The sequence below is a fragment of the Platichthys flesus genome, chromosome 13 (genome assembly GCF_949316205.1).
Source record: "Platichthys flesus chromosome 13, fPlaFle2.1, whole genome shotgun sequence".
Classification (NCBI taxonomy): domain Eukaryota; kingdom Metazoa; phylum Chordata; class Actinopteri; order Pleuronectiformes; family Pleuronectidae; genus Platichthys; species Platichthys flesus.
Window position 1 is genome coordinate 11853559 of NC_084957.1, and position 24482 is coordinate 11878040.

The 24482-nt window shown below is 41.4% G+C and overlaps 2 protein-coding genes across 3 annotated transcripts; both read left to right on the forward strand.

Annotated features, from left to right (window-relative positions):
- Nucleotides 1–951: 951 nt before the first annotated feature.
- cers6 (ceramide synthase 6) lies at nt 952–17170 on the forward strand. 2 transcript variants are annotated; one of them, XM_062403177.1, is made up of 11 exons: nt 952–1364; nt 2861–2966; nt 3055–3185; nt 8149–8206; nt 9804–9854; nt 9966–10058; nt 12454–12582; nt 12932–13038; nt 14526–14682; nt 14852–14875; nt 16184–17170. In XM_062403177.1, exons 1-11 carry the CDS (start codon nt 1195–1197, stop codon nt 16340–16342), a joined length of 1185 nt encoding a protein of 394 aa, XP_062259161.1. In that variant the 5' UTR covers nt 952–1194; the 3' UTR covers nt 16343–17170. The 2 variants fall into 2 exon arrangements, with proteins under 2 accessions (XP_062259161.1, XP_062259162.1); XM_062403178.1 differs by having other exon boundaries at nt 1362–1428.
- A 1585-nt stretch (nt 17171–18755) lies between these two features.
- nostrin (nitric oxide synthase trafficking) lies at nt 18756–24245 on the forward strand. The gene is made up of 16 exons (XM_062403369.1): nt 18756–18827; nt 19000–19085; nt 19172–19255; nt 19479–19541; nt 19628–19709; nt 19793–19855; nt 20695–20793; nt 20889–21014; nt 21452–21550; nt 21649–21774; nt 22102–22210; nt 22328–22416; nt 22526–22651; nt 23594–23849; nt 23931–24023; nt 24109–24245. Exons 1-16 carry the CDS (start codon nt 18801–18803, stop codon nt 24243–24245), a joined length of 1665 nt encoding a protein of 554 aa, XP_062259353.1. The 5' UTR covers nt 18756–18800.
- Nucleotides 24246–24482: the final 237 nt, after the last annotated feature.

Below are 24482 nucleotides of genomic sequence, written 5' to 3' on the forward strand. Positions count from 1 at the left end.
TATTTTTCGTGAATTTTATAACATAATATTAAAAAACTGTTACTCTGTCATCTCTTCAACATAAATTACATTACAAACAATTCAAATTTACAATGTTCATTGACACAACCATTACATTTCCTCAGTATTAATCAAATATATATATATACATGGTCTAAATCTGATATGTGATAAAGTGAAGTATAGTACCCCAGTGTGCCTGGGAAATTCATTAATGAGTGAGAGGTTGACAATACAAACCCACATACAGTGAATCACTTAAATGTAGCCAGGAAGAGGTGATCAAGTTGATGCCCAACATAAAAAATGTGAGTTAAAAGTGCTCATTGTTTTTGATGTACACAACATCTTTACAATTATTTATTTATAGTTTTAACAAAATGTAAAAATAACAGAAAAACATTTCCTAAAAAATGATAGCACAATTAAAATCAACTAACAATATTATTAAATCTCCCAAGTCCAAATGTGCTCAGGCCTTAGATCAGACGCGTAAAAAATATGTGCATTCATGTTAAAATAAAAGAAATAGTTAATATTCTGAACCATCTTCTTACTTCATGTTCGGACTCGTCTTCACTCATCCAGGTCAGATTCACGTCTCACTGTTTACTACCTGAGAGCTGTCGGCAGGGGGCGTGGTTCACCAAGCTGTGCTGTCCTGGTGAACGTCACTACATCGTTGCCATGTTATCTGCGCTTACATTTCATTGTTCTGCAAAAAAAAACTGAGGAACGATCAGCCGGAGTGCGGCTTTTTGAAAACACGTAAAAGTTGACGCATCAAATGGTGTGTGCGTTATTAAACTGAATTCCCACCACGACATAACAACAACAACAACAACAACAACACAAACATTAAACACACAAAACCAAGAAAACAAAAAGCCCATTCAAGTATTATCAGTTTATTGGTGATTAACAGTGTTGGTGTCAGTGTATCGACATAAACTGTGGTTCACCTTGATTACGTCGTTTAACGTGCAGCGGCGGTGCTGCGCGACGTCTCCGCGCACCAATCAGCGGCCGCGGAGCTGATTGACTTCCCTACGGAGAGGAGCGGGGAGCCGAGGGGGGAGCAGTCGGACACGGACCACTCTCACACGGATATCTCCGCTCGGATCGCCGCAGGAAGACACCTCCAGGGGCCCTCCGTTTCTCCTTCGACCCGGTCCCACAGTCTGCCGCGGGGAGATGGCCGGTATCCTGGCGTGGTTCTGGAACGAGCGCTTCTGGCTCCCGCACAACGTAACATGGGCTGACTTAAAAAACACGGACGAGGCGACGTTCCCGCAAGCCGAGGATCTGTATCTGGCGTGTCCTGTAGCCTTCTGCATCTTCATGATCCGGCTGGTGTTTGAAAGGTGGGTTCCACGGCGACCACCGACCACCGCCGCCACCACCATCATCCTCCTCATCTTCATCCAGGTGGCTGTGCTGGTTTTTTCGGGGAGGGGGGGGGGGGGTTGTGTGGATGGAAATGCTGCACGCTCCTGTGTTATTAGTCAGACTGCTGTTACCCAAACAATGGCATCTTCTCCGGTTAGCCCACAAATCACCGGGGCTGATCGTCAGTCCCTCTGCAGGCCTGCAGCACAGTCTGATGCATCTGTCAGTGCAGCCACGTTATCACTGGAAAGCCTGCACCGAATCCAGCTGCCCTCCTCTCACTCCGCAGCCCGGGACCCTCCTTTGGATATACCTTCTGTATCTATTCACTCCACTGACCCAGTTCTGGCAGTCATCGATACACAGTGAGGCTCGGAGTCATGATGCTCGTCCTGCAATATGTGGGTCAGGAGGCTCTTTGGGGAGAAGTGACTGAGGCCTTCAACTTCCACACTCACACCTTCACTCGTGCTCATAATGTTGCCCCCCGAAAATCAAGTGTGTGAATTATTAATCATCCATTGAATCCATGTGATGCTGTGTGTGTATATAGCGTATTTACATACTATTAGTTTACTGTCCCATGTAACTTACTTATTTAAATTCCAAATTACATACTATCATTATCAATACCCACTCCTGCTATCATTACTACTTGTTGCCACTTTTGTATTTGTTTACTGTCTCATGTAACCTGCTTATTTCATTTTATTGTCATTTCTATCTGGCACTGGTTCTGCATTACTTTTTATTTAACATAAAATACACTTAATACTTTAATCTTATTTGAACTTATTTGATAATTTTAATAGAAAGCTTCATGACTGCTCACAGGCAATTTATAATTTACCATTTTCCAGACTGCACATAATCTGTAAAATAGTTCATATGGCGAAAATGCAGGAAATATCTTCACGCTCTTATTTAGTTTTCCAGCTGTTTTATTCAATATGGAAATGTCAACCTTCCACAAGTTCCACATAATGAATACAATTTGTTAGTGGACTGTATTTATATTGTGGTTTTGTTGTCTTGATGACGACTCAAATCACTTTACTGTACACTTCCTCTATCACACATCACTCACACACAGGCGTCAGGGGCAATTTCCCGGTTCTGTGTCTTGCCCAAGGACACCTGGCTAACAAGTGTGGGAGACTGGGATCCAACCACTGACCCTCTGGTTATTGGACAACCCGTTCCAACTCCTGAGCCACAGCTGCCCAGAGGGGCCCACATACTGCCACGTCTATGTAGTCTAAAATAAGATGTGAGAACTAGCAGATGCATGTGTCAGTAGATGAAGACAACTGTTACCCACCAGCAGCAGAGAAATGATGGATCCATGTGCCTCCTGACACGTGAATGCCTTCTGTGCCCATCCTTAAATGTGAAAAATGCTCCTACATGTAATTCACATTAGGGATAGTCTCTTTGTTGAGGATGATTATAAAGTTTTGTTCATTTGCAGGTTTATTGCTCGACCATGTGCGATGGGCCTGAAGATCCAAACCAACGGGCCGCAGAGAGCGCAGCCCAACGCCATCCTGGAGAAGGTTTTCACCGCTATAACCAAGGTGGAGCACGTGCACTCTTTGTTCTTGTTTACAGTCTGTTGTGCCACAGTGACAGATAGATCCAACATATTTATTTTTGCCTTGCCAGCACCCAGATGAGAAGAGGCTGGAGGGCCTGTCCAAGCAGCTCGACTGGGATGTACGGACCATCCAGCGCTGGTTCAGACAGCGGCGCAACCAGGAGAAGCCCAGCACCCTCGCTCGATTCTGTGAAAGCATGTAAGGAAAAATCCCATTTACACCACAACAGACATCTCGTTTTAGCTGGGGGACATTTTCCTCTGCATGTTCTAGCATCCAAGTTTGTGAAAGTGAATTTGCACAAACTTTCCTGGCGTAGATTTACCCAGTCAGAGTGAAAATCCTGTCTGCCATATGGTTGTTATGTGTAATGTGAAGTCAGTGTTGGTTTGTAGTTCAGGTTTGGGTCAGGGCTGATTTGAATAGACTGCGTTGCGTTTGCACTCATCGATAACGAAAACAGGACATTAGTAAAAGGTATGATGTTCATTTTCATACCGTATGGAAATGAAGGGAAACACTTTGGCTGCACACGTCCACAGTGACAGCATATTTACATGGGTAAATGATCGCTGTAATTTGAAGGTGATTTTTAGGCCTATAATTTAATATTTTAACAATATTTCACTATCGATCACCACGCTGGTTATTATCTAGATTAATTAAGCACCATGTATTCAGCAAAGTTGCAGGATGTCATCCTTACATTTCTGGTTTCGCCAGAGCAACACCTAAAATATTAAGTTTGTAATTCTATAACAGAAAAATAGCAAATCCTCACTTTTAGAAGCTGGAGTATTTGGATTTTTTGTTTGATTACCAGAACAATGAATCTCTTGTGGTCCTTCTCCGGCCCTTATGAAGCGCCCTCAGGTTTGGTCGACCCTTACACCGTCTCCTACAGGGCTTATGAGGATTGCAACATGAGTGGCCCGTGCCGCGGAGGGAATAATACTCGACCGTGTCCCAGTGCGAACCAACAAACCCACTCAGGCTGCAACAGAGAACCGGCTAATCTGCAGTAGAGCATCGGCCATCGGGGAGATTGTAGTTACTTAGCAGTGTGATGTTAGAGGCCAGCGAGCGAGAGTGGCTGTCAGACCGGTCTCATGTCTGACACCAGCAGAGCCAGTCTGGCAGTCGGAGACCCAGGGAGCCTCAGGGCTGCTGTTCACTCGGGGAGGACGGTGTCGGCTGATTAGACCGCTCCACTCCCAGTGCAACTTTCCAGTGGATCCCTGGAAAAGCACCAAACAGAGAGAAAGTATCTTTCTTCCACACTGGAATACCTATGACCTTTTCAAAAATGCTCAGCTTGCATTCATTCTGTTTAAGCAACAATTGCACCAAAGCCGTTATCTGCCCACAGCGTAATTGACTGCGGACGACTCCGGGCTGTGCAGGAGTCGGGCCAGGTTGTCTGTCTCAGTTTGCTTACGATGCAGTTCTCCGAGCGTTGTATGGCTTCAGTCCTCGGAGCGGCGATTGTGCTCTAATTATGCCCTCATGCACAGCTGTTGCAGACTGATAGCAGTCTTTGTCTCTCGGTTGTCAGGACGGCTGATCTGCTGTCTGTTCTGTTCATTGAGCAGACAGTCGGTAGCAGGCACGTTTGGTCGAGGAAATAATGAAGAGTCCTAACAGAGTTTGTTTAGCACCTATTGTTACCGCCTTGTTTTATTCCCACTATAGAGCAAGACATTTTTTTTAATTTATATACTTAGAAACAGATCAGGGAAAATGACGTGTAGATGTAGTATTATTTCATCACAGTGGCAGAGGTTACTCATGTTTAGAAGTATGAACTGTACTTTATGTTGCGTCATGAGATCACGAGACGTCCCAGTGTTTCTTTTTTTTTACCGTGTAGTTTTACCTGAGAACGCCTCCTCTCTTCACTTCTCCTCGGTTAGAACAGGCTGGGGCAGGATTCTGCTTTCATGTCCTCAATAGCTCTTAACTGTCTGATCTCATCTTCTTCTCTCCTCTCCCTTCCCTGCTTTTACTGAGAGCAGAGAAATGATCATGGGCAAAATAATATGACTTCACAGCTTCTTAAGACATAGAGACTATGTAGTTATATGACGAGTTTTAATAACGCTAATATAGTTACTATTTTTATCCTGTTGTATCTATCTTTGGCCTCAGTTAATAAAATGTAATGGTTTTGACAAATGTTCTTAGAAGCAGCTGGTTACCTCAGTCTGGTACCACGACTATAAACAGGGAGACACATTGAGCCTGGATCTGGTCAAAAGTAACACAACACATCTAACAGTACCGCTAAAACTCACTAATCAACACTTTGGTTTAATACTTTAAACCAAAATGTAAAAAAAGAATTATGCAGTGAGTATCGGTTGGGGGTTATTTAATGCTTTATTTGTTGACTGGGCACAGAGACAGAGACAACAATGGGATGACAAGTCTGTAGAAAATAATTCTGCATGTAAAGTCTTCGAAGTGGGTGGACAAAGCAGAATGTCATCTTTATAAGTAAAATGAATACTATGATCACTCAATTTTTCATTACTTTTGTTTATATACAGCAGATATAAAAAACAAAGCCTGCAGTAGTTTTCTTTTTTTAATTAAGGGATTTTAAATCTATAGAAACTTGCTATCAGTAGCCATCCATCCATTCATTATCTATACCGCTTTACATTTAAGGGTTCTGGAGGGAGCTGGAGCCAATCCCAGAGGGCACTGGGAAAGAGGCGGGGTTCAACCTGGACCACCAGGGCTGACATACAGAGACAAACAACCATTCACACCCTAGTCAATTGAGAGACTCTAATCAATGTAATCCCAGTCTGCATGTGTGAGGATTATGCCTGAGTACCAGGATGCAATCCATAGATGCCATCTATAGAGATTAGCAATCTCCTCATTACTGTTCTTCCTCTAACCAATAGGTTTACGATTTTCATAGTTTCAACCAGCACACCTCCCTGTAGAAGTCACTCAGACACCACGCTGACAGCTAATAGGCATGTTTGTCCTCGACACATGCTTCTTCCAATCACACTGAGCGATGAGCCACATTCTTGTGATGCGGGGAGACGGCAGCCACGCCCCCTGCTTTCCCTCAAAAAACTTTAAAAATAACCGACAATTAAAAAGCGTTTTCATGTGGACAATTTGAAATCATCCCTCATAATCCAACCACGTAAGAGAAACGTACAAAGGGGAGAAGGATAGTTATGAATGCCTGAAGAGTAATAGACGTGTTTAGGGGGAATGTATCCAGGCTTTCTGAGTTTTGATCACAGTTACTGCCCTGTGATTAATTGTTGTGTTGAAAGAGCTGAAAGAGAACAGTCGCTGTCAGCTGCTGCTTAGATACCCAGAGAAGTAAAGCAGAATTCAATGATGCTTTTTATCCTAGGTGCTGCACTCGGAACAAAGCCCGCCTCGTTTCATTCAGAGCGTCTCATCCAATCAGAGCTGCCCCTTACAATTATTTCCTCCTTCAGGCGAAGTTCAGTCTGAACAGGAACATTTGGTTTGATGCATATCAGCCGATCTGTCCCACTTAAGAAAGAGGTTTTAAGTTTAATTAAAAGCGCTTATGAAAGGATGGCCACTCTGTTTGTGTCACGACTCCTCACACATGCTCTCTCTCATTCAGCACATTAGTCAAAAATGTTTGCAAGTGGTACACAGGACCAGTTTAACCCCAGGTACTAACTGGCACTAATTTACTATAAGTGTAGCCTAGTTAGTGAGATGCGGCTTCATCTTCAAGAGCAGAAAATTAACAAAGGCCTGTTCCTCTCTACAACCACTTTAAATCAACACCACATCTGAAGAAACGGAACTGAAAAAAACAACATCGGTGACTGATTTCAGAAAAAACGGTCTATCCACGGTGAGCTGCTGTGAGTCATTATGATTGCACATATAGAGCAGCCATCCAGCAGCACTTGAAAAAAGACTCCCGCGTGCTTGATGAACCAGTTGCCATGCAACAGTTTTCACTGCGCACCAGGTATATAACATGCACGGTATTTATCTTCTAACTTTGACCCCAGGGTCTGTCGTTGAGGCCTTGCTGTCAGTCTTTCGCCTGTATGTTATTTCGTGTGATGAGGCCTCCACAGTTGTGTAGAAGGGTGATGGTGCTAGTTGACTGGTCTTAAATCCTTCCTCCCAGGAGCTGACTGTTATGAGTTGGGTGTATGTTCACATCTCCCTGCTCAGCAGAGCTCTGATCCTGGAAGTGTCTGCTGAACCAGTCTCTTCTCAGCCTCTGACCTCCTCATCGCTTTCCCCACAGTGGTGTAGCTGTGGTGGCTAAATGCTGTGCAGGGTTGTATAAAGCACATCAGAACAGGCTGGACTGGGACAGGACCTTCCCAGTGTCACTAAGTCACTAATCCCCCCTTTTCTATTAGTGAGTCTCCCTCCTCTGCAGATGGGAGGAAGTAAGAGGAGCACCACTTCAGATTTTGGATTTCAGGCATGACAGACACAGTGTGCTGCAGTGAACACGAGAAACAAACTGTATGAGCAGCATACAGTTCAAGTTACATCAGCATGCAAATCCACTGGTCATATATTTGAATGTATTTGCATTCGATTAGAGGGTGTGATGCAGCTATGCTATTCTGAATTGATCTAAGGTAAATACACTTTGCTTCTCTTGCTAATGTAAGATAATGAAGAAAGAAAGAAAGATTTTTTTTGACATCTCTTCACAAATAAGGACCAAACATTTCAATACGACAAAATAATCACATTCAGGTCTTTAACCTGAAAGAAAGAAGAAAAAAAAGAAAGAAAGAAAATAAATGTGATCAAACTGCTTGACTTAGGGCTTCTGTCAATGGCACATCCATCTATCCATCCATCATTCTGCCCATCAACCCTTCCATCTTCACTATCTATACAGTAACTCTCTTACTGTATATATTGTTGTTCTATTGTTGTTTTTATATTGTTGTTTGTACAGTGCACCAACTACACCTAGGCAATTTCCTGTATGTGCAAATATACATGGCAATAAAAAGAATTCTGATTAACAATTTTACTTATAAATAAATATGTGTTTGACCGTTTGTAACCTTTCCTTTAGATCAAACCATGGTATAGGGGAAAGGTAGTGTGTGTAAATCGGTTTTGTTGTAAAATCTTCATGTTCTTCTTTATCTTTTTTCAGGTGGAGATTTACATTCTATCTGTACATATTTACCTACGGAGTGCGTTTCCTTAAAAAGGTTTGTTTACTACCTGACAAATGAGCACCAACCTCCTGAGCATCACTGTTTAAGTTAGTATGAGTCATTTGACCTATGAAGCCATGTTCATAATCAGCATGAATATCATGAGGTTTCTGAATGGGTTGGTTTCTCTTCATGAGACAACAGGAACATAGTGGTGATGGAGGCAGGGACTGAGAATCGACTGAGTTCAACAACAGTCCAGTCCAAAAGGTTTTCACTGATAAAGGAATAGGGAAATCATTTGGTCAGGGGGAAGCGGATGTCGAACATTAGAGTGAATAATACCCTCCATGAAACAGCCAGAGTTTGTGTTACTCAGTCTTTCTTTTGATCTTGAACTTCAGCTGCTGGAAATTCAATGTCAACATATGTACTATTAAGGTCATTTTATCTCATTTCAATAGCTACTCCACCTCAGAGTCTGCCTGCAAAATGATAACAGCTTAAATAAACATAGTGACCTGTGGGCACCAGTTTTTACCCTTTAAGTCCATTACAATCACTGTTATACAGTATTTTGTGCATGTAAATTACAGACAGACCAACTGCACTGCAAGTTTTATGTTAATAACTGCATTAAAACCTTTCTAAAAAGGATATCTCATCTGTATCATATTGATAATATTTCCACATCGAACATTTTTCCTTTTAAAAACATTTCGACCTTTTTAAATTCTGGTTTGTGAAAATAGTTCAGGGCTTCGAGCGTTTCCAGTTTGACAGCCCAATAAATCCCTGTTTAGAAAGGTTGAACTCCAGCAGCTGTTCAGGAGGAGAGACTGGTTCTCAGGAATTAAGGCCTTTGAGCTGAGTGAGTCCAGTAGATATGAATAAATATACACAGCTAAAATGGATTCTAGGTATTTCATAAGAGTACAGGACCAGAGCAATAGTTGAGACAGAAGAAAGTTGAAAATATCTTACAGAAACAAGTTGCATGACAAAGCACTTTGTGAAAACAGTTAATATTGTGTCTGTCCCTGCAGCAGCAGCAGCTCCACTCTCTGTGGGCGTTATTAATAGAGTGTGTCTGCAGAGGAGCCCAGGAGACGTAAACTCAGTCACAGCTATGGTCACTGTTTGCTTATAACACATTCTTAAGGAGCACACCATTTCTCTTGTGGTCCTGATAATATCACCAAGCCCTCACTCCTCTGGTTTGAGCATGTAAGAAAATCCCTGACTAACATTCATTCAGGTTTTTATAAACCTCCATGGTTTCATTCAGAATATTTGAATGGAGTTACTAATTTTTTAGTGGCCATGTTGATATCCCTGTGTTAGATGTGAAATTACAAGGAAATATTAAACTCCAGCTGCATGTATGGGAACTACATAAATCCCACGACACTGCATTAATATTGTTTGCCTGTTTTCTAGGTTTTATTGTAAGTATTTTAGCTGGCTTTCAGGCAAAGAATATATTTTAGGTTGTTTGGGTTCATTGACAACTTTGTTTTACTTGTATAAAAATATGCTCTATAACAGCTTTTTGTGATGTTTTATATTTCAAAATCCCATCTAGTTTTATGTGTTTCATAAAGGTTAAAACATATTGATTTAACCATCTTTTCATTTCCATTGTCTGCAGACTCCCTGGTTATGGAACACTAAAGAGTGCTGGTACAACTATCCCTACCAGGTGAGCCTCCTTCAACACAGCAGTTTGCCTCAGTTATTACACGATACAGTGAGATGACTCCTACTTGACAGATGTGTAATTCTCACCCTGTTGCTTTGTGTGTCCATGCAGCCACTGACCGTGGACATCCATTATTATTATGTACTGGAGCTGTCTTTCTACCTGTCCTTACTCTTTTCCCAATTCACAGACATCAGGCGGAAGGTAAGCGCAACAGCAAGCCCCACCGAGACAAACTGCATGTTCTTTGGATGTTTGTAGAAAGACTCACTACAGGAAAAAGTGACTCTTTTATTCACTTTTTGTGTTGAAAGCAGACAGTTGCATTTTGTGTTTTCACAAAGCAACATTCGTTTGTCCGACTGTCTCTTTTCAGACTCTCAGCGTGACTCTGGAGGGTGTTTTTTGCTTGTGGGCATTTGGTTTTCGGCCTCAGTGTAGTTTCACTGATGTGTGAAATAGCAAAACTCTTCGAGGGTGAAAGGATTAGCAGGTTTTTTTTAAACATTCAGAAATTGAGTTCAACTTCATAAAAAGTTTTCCACAGACATGGTTGGTGTTCTACAGTCTATGGTTGGTGAAGAGTTTGATTTCAAGTAACAGCTTTTGTGTTCAGCACATACATTACTACTTTTGTAATGATGATGCCATAAAATACTCAAAATTATAAAAGAGCACATTTAGCAGAAATAACACATTTTCTGAATGTATTTGAAGTTAAGCAGTCATAATTATATATGAAAATAACTTCAATTTTAATCATTAACTTTACTAACTTATTACCCACTCACACTAAATACTGAACAAATATAACAATATAATGTTTAATTGATGCATACTGTACACACTAGAGTGCGGCTCGAGTACTCAAGCACATTATATGACAACTATGTCTTTTGTTAATGTGTTAACCCGTTAAGTATAAGATGTATGCACGACACCTAAAGTTGAACCCCGATGGCTTTTCGATCAGTGTGTGAATAAAACTTGTGAGAGGAGTCCTATATATAGAGCCGCTGTATGTAAGTGTGTGTGAATGTGACTGTAAAGTGCTGTGAGCACGGTGGTTAGGATCAGAGACGGTTCATTAAGTATCAATTTGCATGTCTTCCAGCCATAATCTTACTCCTCCTGTCTCCAATCCATTCCCAGCTCCCTCTCCAAAACCACACTCCTCTCACCGCACTCACAGCAGCCCCCATGATGCCATGCTGCATATGCCTCCACTCTGTCATCTCTTTGTTGACTGTTGGCATGTTGTCTGTTTTTGTTTCTCCTTTCAGTTTTTTCATGCACAGTACTACACTGAGGAGGTCCTCTTCACCCCCTGCCAATTCCAGTATGTTCTCCCTGCACACTCTCGCCTCGCTTTCATTCTGCATCTTGCATCATCGCCTTTTCTCCTCATCCTCCTTTTCATTCTTTCGCTACTTTGGACCGGTGCTTGTTCACTTTGGGCTGAGGAGTTTGAGTAGATAAAGATTTGCTCGAGGAATGTTTCCCCGTGCCGCCTGACTGCTTCCATATAGTCCCCCATAGGAGCTGTATGTGGGAAATCCCTAACAGAAGGACTCCTACCTAGACGGGGCCAAAACTACACTGACGGATATTTTTGAATATACATACATAGATGTTTAGTATAGCCACAACATATAATAAATATGAACATTTACTCTTTATTTAATTTGTACTTCCTTTAATTTCATGCCCCTTTAAACTTCACTTTTTCTATTCTTCCGGGGAAACTATTATATCTTGTGCTCCACTAAATTTATATGGCATCTATACAAATTAAGAGTTTGAGAACAAAATATATTTGATGAGCCTAGATTAAACAGCCCAAAAGCATCTCAATTAATTTACTAATATCTCCACCATGACCACAGTAAAATACTGCATCAGTAATAATAATCTTATGATTAAACCGGGGACATTTTTCTGCATTGATTACTTTTGATACTTGAAGTACATTTTGTTGACTTTATTCTTTAGAAACCTTTTCAATGAATTGCTCTTACTTGTAGCAAAGTATTTTTACTTGGTGGTATTGTCAGGTATTTCGCTAAACAATCTGCTTGTTACAGTATGTAACAGACACAATGGCAGAGTCAGACACATTTGCAGGAACAAAATGCTCAAACACTAAGGATGTACATTCATTTTTTGTGTAAGTGGTGATTTATCATTTTTGTGTCATCTTTTTAGAAGCCTTGTGAAATCACACCGGCACATGTCGAGCATCCCCCCCAAAACAGCTCCATGCAATAATCACATGTGCATCTCAAGGCCGTGAAACCATAAACATGTGCAGTGCTTCCTTCAGCTGGTTTTGAAAAAGAGGCTCCACTCTGTTCTGCATTGGTTCCACAAATTCAGTTGATATTAGTCAGCAGTAGGGCCTTTGTCCTTTTGAAAACACAAAATGTCCAAGGCCACAGTGTGTGCACACAGTTCCCTTTCCCTTTGACCACATTGCTGTACTGTACTAGAAGCTCTGGGTTAGTCCTGCCTGCAGTGACTCCCCACAGTCTTGAACCCGCTTTAAAAGTACGTTCTGTAGTTGTGTGACCTTTTTATTTTGGTGTAACTGTGTCTCTAGGATTTCCTGATCATGTTCCTTCATCACGTGGCGACGATCTCCCTGATCACATTTTCCTACGTGAACAACATGGCCCGAGTGGGAACTCTGGTCATGTGTCTGCACGACGCAGCCGACGTGCTGATAGAGGTGAGGACGGCTGGGAGAATGGGCACAGCTGGCTGGTTGTGTGGGTGGAGGCTTTGGAATGTCGTTTTTCAAATATACAATTTATCTATATGGTACTTTTCTAATCTTTAGCATAAAGTAGATTGACGTACAAGTATAATAAAATGAAATAACGTGTGTGAACCAAGATATATATAAGACAATGTAGCTATAATGAAAATATGCTCCATTAAGGCAGGTGGCATTAGCAAGTTACAATGCAGTTAGATTTGTGTAGTTTGGTAATATGATAAAAACACAAGCTTTTTAATTAGGATACTGTATTTCACTTGTTTACATCAACATTAACTGTAGATCTTCTTTTCCCCAGGCTGCCAAGATGGCCAACTATGCCAAATGTCAGATTCTGTGCAACCTCCTGTTTGCAATGTTTGCAGTTCTCTTCATAAGTTCCAGACTGGGGGTTTACCCTGTCTGGTAAGTCTTACTCACTCACTCACCACACTTCCTCTTTATCATTCGTGGCATCCCTCTGATGGCTGGTGTTCATGAAAGAGCAATAACAGCCAGTGACTCTGGGGTATCTATCTGTGCTGTAGATGCGAGTTTGTCCGCACGTTTCTTTGTATACTCCTCTCTCTCCTCGACGGTTTGGAGTTCAGACTCATCTCTGTGAATGTGTGTTGCTAAGAAATGGTTACTATGGATACGGCAGCTCGGACCTCTCAAAGAAATCCACAAATGAAAAGCAGATCATTATGGTTAGAGCTCTATCAAAGGAAACATGGTCTAGAGAGTTTCCCCTGATTCTTTAAACATCCATGTTTTTTATTTATTATCATTTTGATTGTTTTAGTTTCTCAATCAAAATGTTGCTTTGTTGTCGTTTATCATTTTCAAGTTGTTGCTAATTTATCCAAATTGCTGTGCCAGACAACAGAGGCAGATTTAAAATATTTTTGAATTTACTTCCTGTTGCTTTCTTTTAGCCACAGTGAGAGTGTAATTGCAGAAGCTGATGAATGCCAATTACCATGATTGTAATGACGTTTGCAGGGTTACTACTAATCAGTTACTGGCCCCTGTAAGTGGGTACAGCACATCTCACAGTCATCAGCGGCAGTGTTCTCACGCCTCTCACAAGTGAAGGGAGATGTGATTTAGCTTTCGGCTGCTTCTCCGTGTAGATACCTTCGATACTTGATCGGCAAAAAAAGGATATTTCCAGCATATAGATTAAATTTGGTTGTCTTTAATAAGTAGTTCTATTCTCAAAGGAAGTAGTGGGCACCCCCACTCTACCCCCACTTTGTTTTCCACATTAGATTATGATGATGCTCCACCACACTTTAGTCAGCCCTGACCACACTGGTAGTAAAGTTGTCATTACTGTAAAGCTGTTGCCATGGCGTCAGTATCTGGAGTATGATTCACACACAGCCGATTGGATGAATCGGCCGAGGGACACATTTATCCCAGATACTTGAATGTTTGATTGTGCGTAATGGAGCCAGACGATGCTTCTTCTCCACCGGCTGATCTTTATAGCATTTGGATTTATTGATTTACATGTGTTTAACCATCAACAACTATAAATATAACAAAAATCTATTTGCGCTGTGAATGCATCATTAGAGGCCAGATGCTCCGTGAAAGACAAAGAGCCGGAGCGGAGCCGTCCTCATTTCAGTCCTTTGTCTACCTGCTCCTCAGGAACGCACAGAAATCCACCCACTCAAAGAGCGTGCATTTAATCCTTGTGTTTAATTCTCTCTCTCTCTCTCTCTCTCTCTCTCTCTCTCTCTCTCTCTCTCTCTCTCTCTCTCTCTCTCTCTCTCTCTCTCTCTCTCTCTCTCTCTCTCTCTCTCTCTCTCTCTCTCTCTCTCTCTCTCTCTCTCTCTCTCTCTCTCTCTCTCTCTCTCTCTCTCTCTCTCTCTCTCTCTCGTCTGCTGTTGCTATGGAAGGATTTTAAACACCACCTTGTTTGAGAGCTGGGAGATCGTTGGGCCCTACCCGTCCTGGTGGGTCTTCAACCTGCTCCTGGTCCTGCTGCAGCTTCTCCACTCCTTCTGGTCCTACCTCATAGTGAAGACAGCGTGCCGAGCCATATCCAAAGGAAAGGTGAGTCACTGCAGATCCTCCTCTGTTAACCACATCATTTACATTTAGACCGGTTCATGCAAGAACCAGTATAAATACCGCTAGTAAGTCTAAATATTCCATGCAGCAAGTTCAATCATCTGTTTTAACTCTCACTTTCTACTCTCTATGCTAACCTGCAACCTACAAGGTGGGAAAATGGAATCCCTTACATGTAAGTAGGAACAGCTCATCCACGTGGTATATCTTACATTGTCTTACTTGTTCATTTCTCAAACAGCCATGACATCATCGCATCCATTGTGATCCTGATTGTCAGTCAGCTTTAACCCAATCAGTGCATCTGTAGCCCCACCAGCAGCATGGCTCCAGGGACAGCAGTGTCAGACCGCTGGTCAGTCCTCCCTATTGGTCCAGACGGACAAATATCAAGGAGAAATTAGATTTGCATAGGGTACAAGTACTTCAGGTGCTCATGGGGATCTTCTTCCTTTTCAGATTTGAATTTGTTCACAAGTTACATATTATGTTCATTTCAGTCTCTGTTTGAAAGACTTGGTTTTAGCTCCTGTCTCTTTAAGGCCCCTCTCCCCCGCCCATTGAAGCATAGTGTGCTTTGATTGGTCGATTGCTTCCGTTGTGTGTAGGAAAGGCCCTGCCCCCTTTAAAAAATAATCAGGAGCTTCAGGAGCAGTGTTTTCTGTTGAGGAGAGGAGGTCACCTTACTCTGTTAATAACTTAGCAGAACTTCTACAAAAACCAATATGACAACACTTAATGACAAAGACTTAAAGACATAATAGGTCTACTTTAAAACTTTGATTTATGATCAAAAACAAAACTGATGATAATCTCACCAGCCTAAGATGTACTTTTTGATGAGTTTTAGATTAGCAAATGTTAGCATTGTGCGCATGTTGCTAATGCTAACATTATCTTCCATTAATCTTCCATCTCATCGTTACCATTTCTCTCAGGTTGTTATTAGTATTCCTGTAAACATCAATTTATTTATAAATCACAAGTATTTAATTACGTCTGGATTAATCTACACCTGGCATGTTAAATATATTATGTATTTTAGAATTATGTTTTTTTGTCATTTTTCTGTTTAACTGTTTAACATTCACTGTAACTGTGACTTTCAAGTGTTAGAATTTGCCGCTGTTTAGTTTAATTCATTCCAAATTGAACACTGAAGGAAAAAACAAGCTCGACCTCAGTGAGATCACAAGGGGTCGTTTTCCATTATTTTCTGACATTCTAAAGACAAACAATTAAACGATCTATGGGAAAAATAAAGGTCACGGCTCCATTTCTCCGTATTTTAAGTTTGCAAATTGATTTTATGGCTTTTGCGGCTTGCTGGCAAATACTGATTGGCAGAACACCTCCCTGTCTGATATGCAAAAGCCCATTTGTCACACCATCATGCATGGCTGCCACAGATAATGACTCAGACACGAATTTTAACGAGAAGAGAATCTAATCTCCCTCCCCCCCGTCCCTCTCGCTTCTGCAGGTGTCAAAAGACGACCGCAGCGACATCGAGTCCAGCTCTGACGAGGACGACAGCCCCCCCCCCAGTCAGAAGCACCACAGCAGCGCCACCAACGGCACCAACAAAAGTCACGGGACCAACGGCTACCTGACGGGGGCCCCGTATCCCGACGAACACTGACTAAGATGATATCACAACACTGGAGCCATAATACAGGCTCCATCCATCAATCTATGCGTGTGTGTGTGTGTGTGTGTGTTTGTGTAATTGAGTGTGTGGTGGACACATGAAAAACATCGCCTGTCTGGTACTGAAAGTTCTTATAAGAATTTTGTGAATGCAGTTTTGTTATTGGTTCGATACTTTACTAATTTCCTCACGCGGTTTTTCATCTTTGCATTTTTGTCATATTTGCATCGAAATGCACTCAGTGAAATATCAAAGCACTCCTATCGGTACAACCCACTTTCTGTTTAGCCAATGAATGAAAAGCATTCAACTTTCCGGTGTAAGCATGCTACTTTAACAAACAGCAGTCCGGCATACTGGGGGTGTGTTCTCCTTATGTTTGTCTCTTTCTGTGTTATTTATTTTTTCTAAATGTAATTGCAGACATGCAATAGTCAGACATCTATTCTACCTTGATGTCAGTGTTAAAGATAATACATTTTTTTTCCCCCACGCCACACATCACGACGAGTATGAGCACCCGCTGGAGACCTGGGCTTATGGTTCAATGCTACACCCCCAAAGATTTGCCAAAAAACGATGACTTGAGTTCGTCTTTACTCACGAATGGATTGTAATGTGGGAAGTTTACTCCCATTTTCAAAACAGAAGAAAGTAAAACAATCTCCGCTCAAACTGTATATTTGTCAACAACAGTATTAATGTGTGTGCATCAGATATGGTTCGAGGCTGTATTCCCTATCAAAGCATTTTGTTAAGTATTCTGGTACATTTCTGGTTAAGCATTTCATTAAAGGCCATTTGCTCTCCTACGAGTTGGACGTGAATCGTTTGAATTATTCAATGAAAAATAACAAAATGAAAACTGCTGATATGTGTGAGCATGTCTAATCGGGAATCCTATTCATCAAACTCCGGTGGCAGATTGTAATTTCATAAAGAAATTTAAATGGCAAACTGATGCTGGAGTGCCATCAATAATGTGTTGAGATAGAATTAATCCATTGATTATTCATGAGTAAACGTTGAGATTTATGCTGATTATTTGACGTATGACAGCAGGGGGGGGTTTCAGTAGGAAAAGCGCAAGCGTGTATCAGATGTAAAAGATGAATCACGGATCAGCTTCATTTATCTGCTTCAGTTTCAGGCCTCTGACAACGCGCATGAGTCATCATTGATGTTTTTGTTGACATCTGTATTTTCAATGAGAAGTAAGTACAGTCTCTGACTCACCGACAGATGAAGGTTATCGTGTGTCAGTGTTGTGTAAACTGAACAACTTCGACCAAAGCAGATTACCAGAATAATGAAAGTTCATTGAAAACCTTGTGAAGGGCCATGACCGAACAAAGACCCCGTTAACTTTTGGTGTGAATTCCCATCCTGGAATCCTTTCACTTTCTCTGACACTATGAGATGGAGCATTTTTCAACATTTACTTTGATTTCCCAAGGAATAATCCTTGGATCAGGCATGTTTACGAGAATAACATGTATGAGTGTGTGAAATAAGAAAAAATCTGGATCAAGTGGATTTAAATGTGGCTTCACAAGGAGACTGTTGAGCTTTGGCGGCAGTATGGGCTCTACTGAGTGTCATTGTAGTTACAAGTTGCATCTCTTTTATAGAGAGGGTTGGCACCAGGTTTTGCTTCTTTTTAACATAGATTGATAAAGCCATTCTAATTTTAGCACTGCTATTGCATTCCCCTCCCAGAGTCGGGAAATGTCTGCACAAAGCCCATACACTAATAATCACTAGTGTATTACGTTAGACTTGCCAGCACCTGTTTCTAAATCATTTTTTAAAACATATTTTTATAGAAAAGCCATTTCCTGCCTGATTTTTAACTGGTTTAAATGGATTTTTCTTTTAGTATTTTTCTTTAAGTTGTCTTTCTTACATTGTTTATGTTCTGCGTTGTTTTATTCCCATATATTTTCTAAAGCACCTTGTTCAAATAACAACGGAAATTAAATTTTTATTTTTTATTATGTATTGATAACAATGCCATCGATATCACTTAAAGAAACAAGAATCTCACCAATGCCTCAAGCCCAAATAAAACCGGATGACACAGTTTAGTTCAACGCTCTAAATGCATTTAAATGCTTCTCTTAGATTTTTACTGTAGGCGATCTCGGTAATTCAGAGAAAAACATTTTCTCAGGTGAATGCAATACTTCCACATGTCAACACACATAGACTTCTAATGACAGATAAGAACAAGAACAGGCCTTTGTTTAGTGTTTATATCTCTCCCTCTCTTTTGCACCGATGCCAGGCTAACTTGGCGTTCAGCCTGAGTTCACACGTTTCTTCACTCACTGGAATTTTCCTCATAGGGCGCCCTGACAATAGCTCAGGTGATTTCCGCATGAGTGACTTTCAGCGGAAGGTGGTCAAAGTTCTAGGTCCAAAGTCAACAAACAGCCATAGCCTCAAGATGAGGGATCCTATCAGCACCTGCTCTGTGAGTATACCTGAGGTTTTCTAAGTTTACAGCAGACGAGCGAAAAAAGGAATGTTGTTGTGTGGATATTACTGGATCAGACAATGAGAACCATCACATCTCAATTTGTCTTCGGTGGAAGGTTGATTCTATATGGCAAAAATCTCATGGAGCCTTTTCCTTTTCTTTCCAGTATAACCAACTGTATCAAAATGTGAAGCGCTTCTCTAAATCCGGGGAGAATTTCTGCAAAGAGCTCATGGCAGTTTTTCAGCAAAGGTAGGTTCATTGCAGCTTTGGCCTTCGGACCAACTTTTAATGGCTACACAGGTTATTGTTTGACTCAGTTCATTTCCCTCTCTTAGGGCTGAGCTGGAGCTGACGTACGCGAAAGGACTGCAAAAACTCGCCAGCAGACTCATCCGGGCCTCCAAAGGAATGTCTGACAAGTAAGGGACAGAGCAGAAACTGGGCTAGGCTCCGTCTTTTCGTCTGTTTTGTGTTAGATGTGACCTCCTCCCGGGCACTAGCTGCCATGTGGCGCATGGAAATAGTGTTATTAGGGAAAACACAACACACCCTGAGCGAGTTAGACAAGAGCAGCATCACAGGTAGGTGTCAGGATAATTAGACCACAGCTCTAACCTTTTTCCTGCTGCCTCCCCCGCTCAGTTCCACCTACAGCGCCTGGTGTCATGTGTCAGATGAGATGTACTCAAGAGCAGACGCCCACAGGTAGTGTTCAGCTCACCTCGTAACTGTGCCTGTCAAACACGCTGTGAAGGAGATCCGGGGTTAACTTGTTGTTGTTCTCATTCCAGATCATTAGGAAATGCTTTTCAACAAGAGGCAATCCTGGAAATACGACAAGTCTTAGACGAGCATAATAAGAGGAAGAAGCCTGTGTGTAGTTTATTCTTTATTTCAGTTTACTGTTGATTCTTCCCTGTCATAATGTCCCTCTAACCTGTCCTTTGCTTGGACAGCTCGACAGTGCCATTGACAGAACTGGAAAGCTAGTCACTGCTAACTGGAGTGATCAACTCAAGGTAAATCCTCCAGTTGTCGCCACAGATATAGTTATTATCACACAAATCCATAAACCCATTAAAGGTTTGTGTGGCTGTCCTCTCTAATGTCATGGTGACCTTTACAGTGAGGCCCTTACAGCATGTATAATGTATAGTGTATTCCTACATTATGCATTGCAAAGTATTCATAATGCACTATGTTGTGTTAAAACAGTGATGAGCCATTCAAAGTGGGATAGCCGTTCTCTAAGCGGTCAATGATTCAATAGTTTATAATCACAATGTTCATTTTGTGTGACAAGTAATAGAGACGTGTTAAAGATCCTTGTATTGTCAATAAGGAACAAATCAGCGGTAACTTCCTGCTCATGTTGACAGAAAACACAGCGCTGCCCGCTCAGGTGACTTCATAACCTTTCATATAAAACGTGGATCATGAGCCACTGACATGTTTGACTTTATGATGTATTTAAAATTACCTGGGGCTGTTGCTAGGAGACAGAACACATTATGAAAGCGTATCCTGCATTATGAATGTATGATAATGTGCAATGCAAATAAGTAACATATAATAAATGAATACTATGTTGAATGTGTATCGCTAGAAATTTGCCTTAGGCTGTTTTCAAATACAGCTACGGTGCATTCATGACACAGCAAGATTACAAACATAGAAGATATATGATAAACAGCACGATGGGGCCACACAAGAAACTGGATAGAACAGTGTAGCACAAAAATAAATTGAAAAATAATTAATGGCGACTCAGTTTGAAGTCAAATCTGATCTGTTGCATGATGCTGAATTATTTACCTGTACAAATTTGTTGTTCTGTGATTTCTTGTGTGAAAAACAGATAAAGAAGAAATTAGTCGGACTAACGAGAGAACACGAGGCTCTGTTCAACTTTGTTGACAACAACGCTCACATTAGCACACAAAAGGAAAAACAAAAGGTACAGTACACTAGTTAGCAAACGATTTTAATAACAGAGTTGTAATTAAAACGGACGTGGCCGCTAATGAGTTTTTTTCCCGGTTCTGTCGTCAGATGCTCAACAGGATGACTAAGTCTGCAGAGGTGCAGTCACGGGTGGATGACGAGTACTTTCATATTAACATGGAGGGTCACCAGATGAGACTCAAATGGGAAAACACTCTGAAAAACTGCTACCAGGTGCTGAAAATGATATCCTACTGTTCTAACTTTGACTTTAAGCTGTTCGTCTTTATCCAGACTCTTTTTTAAGCGAAAAGGAAAGTTCAGACTTTTTCCAGGACGCCTCCTTTAGGAAAAGTTAAACCAGTGAGCTTTTGGCTGTAGATATGGTTTATACGGGTCAGTCTTCCACTCCAGTGCTAGGTTTGAAGCTCCACATTACCAGCTCATTCTGAAACTGATTTCATCCTTTATTCTGTGAGATACACAGATGCAGAAAACGTAACAGCAGCACATGTGGAGGCTTGGTTCAAGGACGCTGCAGCTGGACAGGGTGATGCTGCAGCTGTGATCCTTGATCTGTGCAGTCACTCTGACCTTGTTGTCCTTGGTGTTTTGAGCAGGGATTGAACTTGGAGCACAGAAAGCATCACAGCACTACATTCTGCTTTCAGATCATACAGGAGCTGGAGAAACAGCGAATCGAAGTCCTGTGCAACATCTTGAACAGATACAACCTCCACATGTCCGGTTTCGGCCAGACCCTCAAACACGTGAGGCGCCTTGATGTTCAGCCCTGCTCGCAAACACACTCTAAAGCCCGCTACGGTTGTTTTGAACTTATATAAGAATACATTCCTGCCTTCTCCAGGGCCAAAGACAGATAGAACTGCTGGTCCAAAAGGTGGACATGGATAAAGACATACAGATGCTGGTGGAGGAAAACAGAATCACAGCCGACGACAACACAGCAGAGTTTTTGATGGCTGATTATTTCGTAAGTTTTGCAATTTTTACACTCAGAATGTGCAGCTGCATGTTGAAGAGAGTTTTGACAGCAGGCCTCAGACTTATACAGGGATTGAGCTGTTCAAAGACACATCTCTGCAAGGGGGGGAGTTGATGGGAGCGTGCACACTGCACATACAGAGATAAACATTCATTCCAAGTGCTTGGGGTGGTAGATTTCCTGGAATTAATCTGATTTAATAAAGTTTACTCGCAAATGCAATTTCCTTAAAATACTCAACCAGTCAATACTACACCAAGAGCATCTCCATTACTGATATATTAAACACATGTTATCCGTGTTCTGATTAAACAGGAGGAGGACAGCAAATCGTTGATGGGCAGGGAGCGACGAAGCGAGGCCATCAAAGTCAAACTCCAGCGTCTGGAGGACGGCATTACGAGGACAAAGAAGGACTGTGAAGGTTAGTCGAGTTCACTCACAGACCACGGCTCAGCCTGAACCTGTGATTCACACCTGACAGAGCTCATGAGGTCATTGGCATTGGTCTCTAAGACACCTCGGACATTTCCTCCTGCAGGAATTGAAAAGCTGATGAAAACATACTCGGAGAATCCCTCGTTCTCAAACCAGAAGAACCTCGAGGAGACTGAGCAGCAGCTGGATGAGGTGAGCACTGGAGACTGTGTGTGTAGCAGCTGGATAGTGGGGGTGAATATTTAAATTCATCGTAAGGTAGATATGTGCATACAGGCTAACGTTGTCTCTCCGCCCGCAGTGTTCTCTAAAACTGGATCTGCTCGAGGCCACTCACTACAAACTCTCTGTGTCACTGTCAGAACTGGAGGGAAAACCCAAGTCCTTTCACCGATTCAGCGACAGCATCGTGAAATGGAAAGATAAGGTAAGACTTCATGTATTAACTTTAGGACAGACTGCTGGTGTCACTTATGTTTGATTAGTTTGACGGAACTAATGACGAAGGGTCCTGGGAAAGAGGGAAGAACCAATTAAGCTTCAGCATAATGGCTGGATTTAAAGCAGAGCCACAGTACAGTTCATATTGTGAAGAGCTTTCCCTGGATTAAAAGAGACGGTGGAAAGGTTTCTGCTCAGCGCGACAGCCTTCAGTTGGTAATGTTTTTTTAGAGAATAGCCAAAATCCAGCAATTAATGTCAGGGTGACTGCTGATTTAAAATGACTGTGCATGTCCCAGAAGGACAGAGGCTCTTAGTCTTTTATTGTATAACTTAACACCCACATGATATCAACTACCCCTTATTCTAGCTGTTATTTGAGATACAAAGGTTGTCAACATTTTTACTTAAATCTCAATTGTTTTGTCGGTATTCTTATGCCTTGAATATTAACTTAATATCTTGATCTATAAATATGAGAAAATATAGGAAAATGCCCAAACAATTTCCTAAATGAAAGAATATTAAGGCATCTTAAAATAGATTATTCTTCACTTATTATTATTGTTAACATTATCCATGGGTCTGGGTCACTCTCAAAGTAAAGTATCAAATCCTGGGAAGTTGAGCATTTTGCTTAAATAATAACAAAAAATAATAAAGTGATAGTCACTGCTTATGTTCAGTCAGTAAATTGTTTCAGCTTTGATAAAAAAAAAATATACATATCCATTTTTCCAATTCTTTTAGCCGTCCATTTGACTTCCGTACTTACAAACACAACATGAGCTGATTTTAGAAATTACTGGTTAGCCAGATCCTTTGGTTAGAAAATAAGGTTTAAATCAGCCACATACAATTTTATTTTTCTCCTAAACATTTTTTAAGAAACATAAATAAAACTCAACCCACTATTATTTCTTCAAAGGACTGCGAGCACAGTGTGGTTCAGCTGACGCGTCAAGTCAAGCTCAGGAGGACGCCATTCAGATCCCGACAGTCACTGAGAGCATCCATCATCTACAAAGGGCCGGCTCAGTTTGTGACACAACCGTCTGTGGAGCCGTCACCGGGCTCCAGTGACCAGGTCACCTCCACGTCTTCAACACATGGCAGTGAGGCTGCGGAGTGTGACAGCACAGATAACAGAACCCCCCCTCACACAGGCGAGGACAAACAAGAGGGTAAGACACTTTCATACACACTAAGATTTATTTCTATCACATACATTTACAATAACATGAAAAAATATTAACAATTTACAGGTCAAACAACGGCAGCGTTCAGGAGTGTAGGAAAATGCAAGGCTCTGTACAACTTCCAATCTGAACAGGAAGATGAACTGACTTTGACAGAAGGTGAGTTACAACTCCGACGCCAATGATATAAAGCGACAAGAGGAAGATGGAAAAACTAATCTAGGGACTTGTTTGTATTTCACAGGAGATCTTCTAGACATTTACACCAGAGAGGACAATGGTTGGTGGTTTGGTCAACTAAATGGAAAGACGGGACATTTCCCATCAACCTATGTGGAGGAGCTGCCTGTGTTAGACAGCGTCCAATCATCTGATGCCTGAATATATAAAAAACTAAAAAGGAACCATGAATTGAGGATTCACTTCTACGATGCACGGCAAAGAAATGGAAGAGACGTCTTTTAACAAATCACGTTCCCCTCCCTCCATGTAGTGACTTAATGATATTCATAGTTTTAAAATCTGTAATAAATCCAATTGCACTCAGTTTGATGACACACCTTCCTTTGCCGACAGGATGATTTTTGTCACTGTTTCTTTTTGTTATTTTTGCATTGT

Coding starts and splice junctions, on each gene's coding strand:
- cers6 (XM_062403177.1), top strand. CDS start 1,195: ATGGCCGGTATCCTGGCGTGGTTCTGGAACGAGCGCTTCTGGCTCCCG. Junction 1,365..2,860: donor ATCCGGCTGGTGTTTGAAAG/GTGGGTTCCACG, acceptor GTTCATTTGCAG/GTTTATTGCTCGACCATGTG. Junction 3,186..8,148: donor GCTCGATTCTGTGAAAGCAT/GTAAGGAAAAAT, acceptor ATCTTTTTTCAG/GTGGAGATTTACATTCTATC.
- nostrin (XM_062403369.1), top strand. CDS start 18,801: ATGAGGGATCCTATCAGCACCTGCTCT. Junction 19,710..19,792: donor ATAATAAGAGGAAGAAGCCT/GTGTGTAGTTTA, acceptor TTGCTTGGACAG/CTCGACAGTGCCATTGACAG. Junction 24,024..24,108: donor TGAACTGACTTTGACAGAAG/GTGAGTTACAAC, acceptor TGTATTTCACAG/GAGATCTTCTAGACATTTAC.